Source organism: Anarrhichthys ocellatus, unplaced genomic scaffold, assembly GCF_004355925.1.
Source record: "Anarrhichthys ocellatus isolate YVR2014 unplaced genomic scaffold, GSC_Weel_1.0 scaffold57, whole genome shotgun sequence".
Taxonomy (NCBI): Eukaryota; Metazoa; Chordata; class Actinopteri; order Perciformes; family Anarhichadidae; genus Anarrhichthys; species Anarrhichthys ocellatus.
The window spans coordinates 1,720,432-1,730,065 of NW_022280087.1; the positions used below are offsets into that span (position 1 = coordinate 1,720,432).

At 44.4% G+C, this 9,634-nt stretch overlaps 1 protein-coding gene across 1 annotated transcript in view; it reads left to right on the plus strand.

Annotated features, from left to right (window-relative positions):
• The window catches only part of LOC116396590 (rho guanine nucleotide exchange factor 2-like), a 48,316-nt gene extending 38,911 nt beyond the window's left edge, over nt 1–9,405 (plus strand). The window contains exon 12 of the mRNA XM_031871277.1: nt 8,783–9,405. Within this exon, the coding sequence (XP_031727137.1) occupies nt 8,783–8,995 (213 nt within the window). The 3' untranslated portion in view covers nt 8,996–9,405. The remainder of the gene's footprint in view (nt 1–8,782) is intronic.
• The last annotated feature ends 229 nt before the right edge of the window (nt 9,406–9,634 follow it).

Genomic DNA, 9,634 nt, shown 5'->3' on the forward strand with positions numbered 1-9,634 from the left:
AAGGATGGTCACCTACAGGTGTGCCTGCATACCTTTTACGAGCTTCCGCTGCCTGCTCCATGTTCTTTCTAGCCCGAGCATAGGCACAGCCCAACCTCCTGATGTTCCTCAACCCACTCATGCATATTACCGTCAAAATCCTATCTATCCTGTCCCAGCCAGACATCCAGCGGAACCACTGGAGCCCACCCGAACATGAGAAAATATGGCGAGTAGCCAGTACACATCGGTAAAAACCAAGATATTCTCTCGTCCATCCGACGATGGTTCCAGCACAGTGAAGTCCATTGCAACTACTTCCAGCGGCCTAAAAGCCAACAGACTCCCCAACGCTGCAACCACCCTTGGCTGTGGTGCTTTAGAAACAATACAACGTTCACAAGTCTTACAAAAAGCCTCAATGTCTGCAAACATTCCCGGCCAATAGCACAGACTTCGAACCAACTTGAATGTTCTTTCCACCCCTTGGTGCCCATGGTCAGTGTGCATGCGAGCAAGCACCTCTCGGTGTAATACCTCTGGCAACAAAAGCTGCTTAATCTGTCCCTCCTTCTGATCACACACCGTCCGGTACAGCACACCCCCCAGCTCCACAATCCTTCCCCATTGTCTTAAAAGTCCCATTGTTCTGTCACATTCCTGCAACCTCTCGTCCCTACAAGGTTTCACACCCCTCACCCAGTATGTTTGAAAAGACGATATTACGGAATCTACCTGCTGCAGACTAGCCAAGGCAGACATCAAATGAGGGAAAGCTAGACATAGAAGCTTGCTGGGGGCTGGCACTGGTTTCCTGACACAGAGCCGTTCGCTGGGGTTTGGACAGAACACTACGTGTGTCCTGAAAACTTTGTGCCACTCCTCCCCCCTCTGTCCCCTTCTGCTCTGCATACTTCCTAGAGAGAGCATCCGCCCCCGCATTCTGGCTACCATGCCGATACACCAACTGAAAGTCAAACTGAGCAAGTTCAGACACCCATCTCTGTTCTATAGCTCCAAGCTTTGCGGTGTTCAAATGGCTTAGCGGATTGTTATCAGTAAACACTGTAAACTTGTTCCCAATCAGATAATCCTTAAATTTATCCGTAACAGCCCACTTCAACCCCAAACAGCTCCAGTTTCATGGCGCTATAGTTCTCCATATTCTGCTCCGACGACCGGAGGCCACGACTTGCGTATGCAACCAGCCGTCACTGTCCCTCCCCCTCTTGCGACAAAACAGCCCCCAACCCTTAATGCTAGCGTCAATCTCCAGGAAGAATGGCTGGCTGAAATCTGCATACCCCAACACGGGAGCAGAAATTAACTTTTGTTTCAATGTTTCAAAAGCATCTTCACAGGTTGCATCCCACAACTGGCCAAACACTGGGAGCGAAGAGGCTTTCCTCCCCCCCTTTAGCTGACAGCAGTGTGGACAGAGCGTGGAGGGGGACTGCCAACTTTGCAAAGTTTCTCACAAACCTTCTGTAGAAACTAGCGAAACCCAGGAATGATTTCAACTCCGCCACACTCTGCGGCCGACGCCACTCTGCAACCGCCCGAATTGTCTCTGGATCAGTAGCCACTCCAGTAGCTGAAATGACATGTCCCAGGTAAACAACTTCGGACTGAAAGAATGAGCACTTACTCAACTTGACCTTGAGATTAAACTGCCCCAGCCGGGACAACACCAAATCTAGGCGCTCAAGGTGCTGCTCAATGGTAGACGAAAACACCACAATGTCATCCAGATACAGGAGGAGCGACTGGAACCTCTGATCCCCCAAAATTCGTTCCATCAACCGCTGAAAGGTACCTGGCGCATTACAGAGCCCAAACGGCATCAGTGTAAATTCATACAAGCCAAAAGGAGTGCAGAATGCAGTCTTACTGCAATCTTTCTCAGCCACTCCCACTTGATGGTAACCACTCGCCAGGTCGGTAAACCACCTTGCCCTGCTCAAAGCATCCAAGGACTCTTCGATACGTGGAAGAGGGAACGCATCTCGCCGTGTCCTCTCATTAAGCTGCCTGTAATCCACACAGAGCCTTAGCGACCCATCCTTCTTCCTCACCAAGGGGGAGGAGTAGGGACTACTGCTTTCCCTGATAATGCCCTGCTGCAATAGCTGTGCTATATGCATTTTGACTTCCTCATACCGACTTGGGGGTATACGCCGGTAGCGCTGCCTAACCGGGGCTTCATCCAGGACTGGAATCTCATGCTCTATCACGTTTGTAAATCCCAAATCCATGTCTGACTTTGCGAAGACCCCAGAATGTTTACTCAGGAGCTGCCTCACTTTCCGTACCTGTTCAACAGTCAGCCCTGGAAATTCCTGTGCGGCTACCTCCGGGGGCAGCTGCTGCCGCTCCGCAACCCCACCAGTCCGTTCGCACAAAAAGACTCGCTCTTCCTGCAGCCCTACTCGTTCAAATGCTACAGGGGCAGTACCACCCGACACCACTTCCACTGAATGTATTGAGCCAAGGCAGGTCTGAGATGCAATGTTCGCATCCACATTCACCACCGGCACCGCAACCTGTCCATTCTCCACTGGAACCACTGCATTGGAAATGAGTAACTCCCCCGGGAGGCTCCCCTCCCCCAATGACTCCACACACAAACAAATGAGCCTAACAAAGTCTGCCCAGGTAGAACTGACAGGTACAAAACACATGGATCCAGCCGGAACACAGAAAGGTACAGTGGAATAGGCAAAGCCTATAGGTGAAACAGCCTGCTCCTGCTGGCAAACCGAGAATGCCAAACCCCACACTTCATCCGAAGTGTTCCCTGCTGCTCAGCTACATGGGCAAACCTGTCACGGGAAACCTCATGGCGCAATGCCGGAGCCCCTAACCGACACTGTCGTGCCATGTGACCCGGAATCCGACATTTAAAACATAGGCTGACCATCAGCGTCAAACCTTGGCTGCTCCCCACTTACCCCCGGCCGGCTAATCCCTAGACCGGACAAATCAGACACTTTCCGGGCCAAATCAAAAATCTGAGCCTGCTGTTTCTTCAGCGTACTCTCATCCTGGACCTGCTGCTTTAAAGTTTGCAGAATTTCCACCAGCAGTGGGTCAGGTTCGGGGAGGGCAGCCGCAACAACTGTATGGACTCCACAGCTCCCATGAGTTTGTCACCCGCCGACTCTGACCACCCGCTGGCTCCCCATCTCCCCACCTCAACGCCTCCTCTCGTAACCCAAAAAAAGTGATTTTATTATTCTGCCGAATCACCTTCTTTAGCTCTCCAAGTAGCGCTAAATCCTGAACGTTCTCTGCAAATTATCACATAAAGCAAAGTCACTACACCAGGCCTGCTTGTCACAATGATTAATATCAATAATAGCCATCAGCCCGTGCGAATACTCCCTGATGGATTCCCCTTCTTGCTGCCTCCGATCGAAAAATAGTTTTACAATCTGGTCAATGAATCAGGCTGCCCAAATACTTCCTTCAAAATCTCCAGAATGCGCCTAGGGTCTCTCCTCTGGCGCCGAGACCTCTTGGTCTCTCCTGTCTGGCTTCCCCACCCAATTGGTCATAAATGTACATAGCCTTCTCAGTATCCTCAAAATGACGATAACCCAAAACTGCATTTATCTCATCAAACCACTCGTAAAACTCAGCACAGGACCCCCATTGAAAACCGGACACTTTATTTTGGTACATAAATGACACGCTCTCTACCCCTCGGACCAGCAGCACCATCACCCACTACCTCTGATGTTTCCTCCGGTTGTAGGGAAGACTGGTTGCTGGATGCAACAGGAGACCCATGTTGCAACTGTGCATTCAAGGAGTCAATGTCTTTTAAGGCAGACACAGCTGCCTTGTCTGCCACCACCCTCTCTTTCAGGGCCTGTAGCTCCTCCTGAAGAGATTCCATCTTCACCGTTCGCACCGTCCACTCCAGCTGACGACCCCGGCTCTTGTAGCTGTGTAGACTTTGTGAGACCCACTGCCTTGGTCTAAAATCTATTGCCTTTGCACCAGTCCTGCCCCTCCAGCACTAGGCCCAACCAAACTGTCACTGCCTAATTGTACCCTACTCACAGCGCCAAACTGTAGCACCCCGTTGCCACAGAGACCCGGTTCAAAACACCGTAAAAGGCACATACACACAGGAAGCAGTGTTATGAAAATATAAATATTTTATTGGTACAAATATAACTAGGTGGAGTAACCAGTGACAGCTGGTTTAGCGGGCAGGAGGAGTTCACAGTACTTTGATGTTCAGTGGTGAAAGACAAAGGACGCGATTTGCCAGCAGTTGCATCTTTTCACCTAATCAGGGCCCGTGCACCCCATTACCGGTCCGGCGGACCCAATAGTTTCACCTGGTTACACTATGCCTTACAAAGCATTTATTAATGACATTGAAAGGCCATCACTGCCTCAAAACCCATAATCTTTCAACAGAAAAGACAAATGGACACAACACAAAGTGATCAATAACATATCAATATTTATTGCAAGATGCAAACAATGTACTGTTAAATACAAACCCCTCAGGCATTCATTCATGTAAAAAACAAACAAAGACATTCTCCTTCAGGAGAACATGGCTGGATATAAAACATTCGTAAATATACGACTGGAGCTAACCAGGAGCTTTGCATATTAGTTGACATTTACTTATTTAATTATTCATTTTAACCAAGCATATCGATCTGCACTGTTCGCACTTTCCTTCAGTTGCATATCCCGATGGCAGCCCGCCGAATCTGCTCATTGTTTGCAATAAGCGGAATAGATCGAAATCGAGCGAAATCCCGCTTTCAATAAGTTATCAATGTGAGACGGATAAAGGAAAAGACCGCTTCATACATCAATGTGGGACAAACATTTCTCTCAGGAACTGATACGGAAGTGCACTTACACGATGGAAAACTCCGACCTAAGTTGAAAGGGCGCGCGGACACGGGCCAGAAGGAATGACTGCTGACGGGCCTCCAATGCCCGTCAGTATGTTTCTTAGTTTGCTGGCACGTCCACATTATGTATGATGAGTATCTAGCTAGCACTAGAGGTCCTGAGACAGGCGCACGCCAACGCGTCACCTCCTTTGTAAATAGAGCAATCCAGGTGACAGATGGCTAACTGTACCATAACGACAATGTTAGATGACCATTTATCTGTTTATATGAGTGGCGTGAATGAGATCGATATACTTGGTATAAAATGAATAATTAAATAAGTAAATGTAAACTAATACGCAAAGCTCCTGGTTAGCTCCAGTTGTACATTTACAAATGTTTTATATCCAGCCATGTTCTCCTGAAGAAGAATGTCTTTGTTTGTTTTTTACATGAATGAATGCCTGAGGGGTTTGTATTTAACAGTACATTGTTTGCATCTTGCAATAAATATTGATATGTTATTGATCACTTTGTGTTGTGTCCATTTGTCTTTTCTGTTGAAAGATTATGGGTTTTGAGGCAGTGATGGCCTTTCAATGTCATTTATAAATGCTTTGTAAGGCATAAATAGTCCTAACTTTAGACGAGGTCACACAAAACACTTTACTAACGAGTAGTAACTAAGTTAATTAATCATGAATTAACCATAAATTGCAGTATTAATACGAGTTTATAAAGCATATATTAACAGTCCCTAACCATTAGTGCATATCTAAAGCATATCTAAATGGATGAATAATTTACATCTAAATATGTTCTTATCATTTACTTACACTTTATAAATGATCTTATTAATCATCTACAACTCCTTAATAATTGGTTTGTGTTTTTCACACACACGCACACACGCACACACGCACACACGCACACACGCACACACGCACGCACGCACGCACACACGCACGCACACAAATGGGGAATCCATCATTTATAAAGTATGAAAACACAATCATGAAACAGATAATAGAAGAGCTTATTAATCAAGAATAAAACATTCATAACTGTTGTTATGAATTGCATACTAATGAGTGTTAATATAGGAACAATACTTTATAAAGGATGAATTAAGTGTTCACTCATACTTAACTTGTCACGATTCTGGGGCAGATCAGAGACTCAAGCGCAGACAGACACTGGAGACGAGGTGAAGTTGAAAACAAGGTCTTTTACTTGTCACCGGAAAACCGGAAAAAGGCAAAATCACAAAAAAGGCAAAGTCACAAAAAAAAGGCAAAGTCACAAAAAAAAGACAAAGTCACAAACCATGGAACGTAGAGAGAGACAACACGAGGGATAAACACTGGAGACACGACGAGCACACGGGGAGGCGCAAGGCTGGAACATGAAGCACACGGGGGAACAAACAAAGACAATCTGACAACCAGAACAGGGAAAGCAGGGGAGTATATATGTGTCGGGTGATGAGTAGATTGCAGGCAGGTGAGTTGAATGAGTGCAGCTTTGGCTTGGCAGGGGCAGGTGATTGAGCACAGGTGAAGTGAATGAAAGCAATCAGGAGACACTCAGACACAGAGGGTACATCTCAAGTCTCTTAATTGCATCCCCATTTCCCTCACTTGGGTCCTTTCCTTACGTCTTAGTCCCTCCCACCAGGGATGCATGGAGGAAACCATGCAAGGAGAGAGGAAATATGTTTTAAGAGACGAGACGTCCTTTCCTCAGTTGCGTCACGTGAAACGACGTCTGTTTCTGATGACGGAGGATCAGTTGATCACAGCTGGATCAGCTGTCAGTCGGCTTTAACAGCTGGAGAGACTTTTGATAAGTTTGTGTCTGTTCACATGATCACTGTACTTAATAATAGTAACTAATAATACTAATAACTAATAAAGACACAGTAATCACCACTGTAGAGGTGTTTCTCTCTGTAGTCTGTTAACAAACTGTGTTCTGTGTTCTGTTTATAAGCGCAGGATCGATTTCTACTGGCGGAATGCGATCGTCTTATTTATGAATTATTTGCGTCTGTACGTTTTGAAATTGTGACTGTGGCATAATTATTAAATAACCCAGAATATGATTATTGTTTCTCTTAAATGATAAAACTCATCAAACACTCAGGAATGATGTAAAAAGTGTTTGGTCTCCCCAGCTCTCTCTGACTTTAATTGTATTCATAATAAAAGTTATTGAGGGAAATATCAGATCAAGAAAACACATCTTTCTAATAAATGAAGAAAGTTGTTTGTGGTCGTTTTGTTGTTCAGACTACAATGAACATATATTTAAACCAGATGTTGAATCAGAAACCTAATCAAATATAAAGCTTGAGTTTATTCTGTGATCCGTCTTCACTCTGGTATGAAACTCCAGTCAGTCAGTCCAATTGGCTGCAGCGTCCAATCACATAACTGATGAACAATGAGGGGGCGTGTCGGCCGTTAAAAGACTTCCTGGAAGTCTGTTGTTATGGTTCCTCACTCATGGCTCCCCCGAGGTCCCTCCTCCATCCTCGATCCTCGCTCCTTAAAGCTACATTAGAGCTTTGGGATGGCCGTCAATACGGCGGCGCAGAAAGAACTTCCGGTTCAAGTGAGGATCGAGGAGCGAGGAAACGACAATTAAGAGACTTGAGAAGTACCCAGAGACACAGGAGGGAGCCGGGAGGAGACCAGGGGCGGAGCCACACAGAGACACAGGAACACAGGGGGCAAAGCATAAACCGTGACATAACTAATGCTTCATAGTGTGTAGTTATTATAAAGTGTTACCAAAATATTTAGTCCAAAACACATTATTGCGTCAACAAATACCCACGGACTGCTGTTGCATCATTTCAAATTAGCCGGCAGATATGCCTAATTATTTATGTATTTCCCAACGTAACTCCCGTTCGCATGTAAATATTGCCGGTATCTGGGTCTCAAAATGGCGGATGCACTCTGACGTTTCGATTGACACTTCATTTGACCCAATAGGAGCTTCCATGTCCTGTCCACAGCCTACAATAGCCAACGAGAGTCCGCGTTGAAGGAAAGGGCCTGCCCCTCTTCTTTCGTGTAAAGCTTTAGCCAATTGCAACCGATCATTCTGATGACTGACGCTTCATATAGCCAATGAAATTTCGAAAATAACGATATACAGCTTCAGGGGTTAGAGTTAGAGGCAGAACACGGAAGTAACTACATAACCGCGAGTCAGCTCCCTGCGTTCCTGGGTAAAATGCAAAGTGTGGTTTTTGAAAGTTTTGGAGACTTTAGGAAAGTGAATAATGGTGAAATGACTTATAGATTACTGTATTTCAACATAAATAAGCTCTAGTTTGAATTATGAATACACATTTTTACACAGCCTAGGTATGTTACCATGGGTCTCCAAATGGTCTTTTTTGAAATACGCCTAGACATACCCTTAGAGAATGTGTAATATATTAATTTTCTGTGGTATTGTTATCAAATTTGAACTTGTACTAGGTAAAGCTTCATGCTGCGGTCCCATTGTGTTTTCCAGCTAATAAGTCCCAGGTATAGTCATCTGCAGGCATCTGTTTGCAAAAAAATATTCAGGCGGAAATAAAAACCTTCTACTTCAGTGTGTTCAAACTTCTATTACTCAATGCCAGTAGCACTTACAGTGATTCTGACTGTTGGGGAAAAAACGTCAGAGGGTTACCTTTCGAAAGAGACCAAAACCATGCATGTACTCCAAATGGTTCAAGAACAGCTTTCAATTTACTTTGGGTATGCCTTGGATAGGCGTTTTAGGCTAATTTTACTGGAGTGGTAACAGGCATGACGCAGAACTGTTTTTTTTTTTTTCATGGTTTCCTACTATATTCAATTGAAATGTAATTGACGTTCAATTACTCTGTTCTCCAAATGGAAGATGACTTTTATCCCGGTTGGCAGATGGAGGACCTGGAGAAAACACAGCGTCTGCAAGAGATCCAGGCCAAGCTGGACCCACGGGCTGAGACCAAAGTAAGAGATGGTGGAATTTTCAAAACTGGAGAGTTGTTTCGCCGGAGACTTGTCCATGATGGGACCCTTTTCTGGAAAACCCCAGGATCCCGACTCAAAGGTATGCAACGCTGTGAAAACCTTAGTCTGTGTGTAAAGTAAGTAGTATGTAGTAAGGTAGTAAAGTATAAGTATTTAGTATGTAGGACTGCACAGAAGGATGTCTTGTAGGCTCAATCTGGCTCTAAGGCTCCCCGAAACAAGGGCTTACTGTATTATCATGGCTACCTCCCTGAGCTACTACTGCAACAACTGCATGTAATAGCTGCTAACTTGCCAAATGACTATGGTTGACACGGTCGCTAACACACAGTGAGGAACGCAGTATAATTACAGGAAGATATTAAAGCTACAGTTAGTTACTATAATGAAATTTACTTTTTGTCCAGCATATCATCTTTACAAAGCAAGTTTACAGATGGAGATTGATGACTCGTCTGCTCATAGTAGGTTTACAGGTTTACATTAAGTCTCATAGGCAAGACCATTAAACAAAAAAAATTATAAAACATGTGGAGAGTTGTATTTATATACATATACATATATATACATATACACATATATACACATATACATATATATACACATATACACATATATACATATATATACATATATATATACACATATATATATATATATACATATATATATACATATATATACACATATATATATACACATATATATATACACACATATATATATACACACATATATATATACACACATATATATATA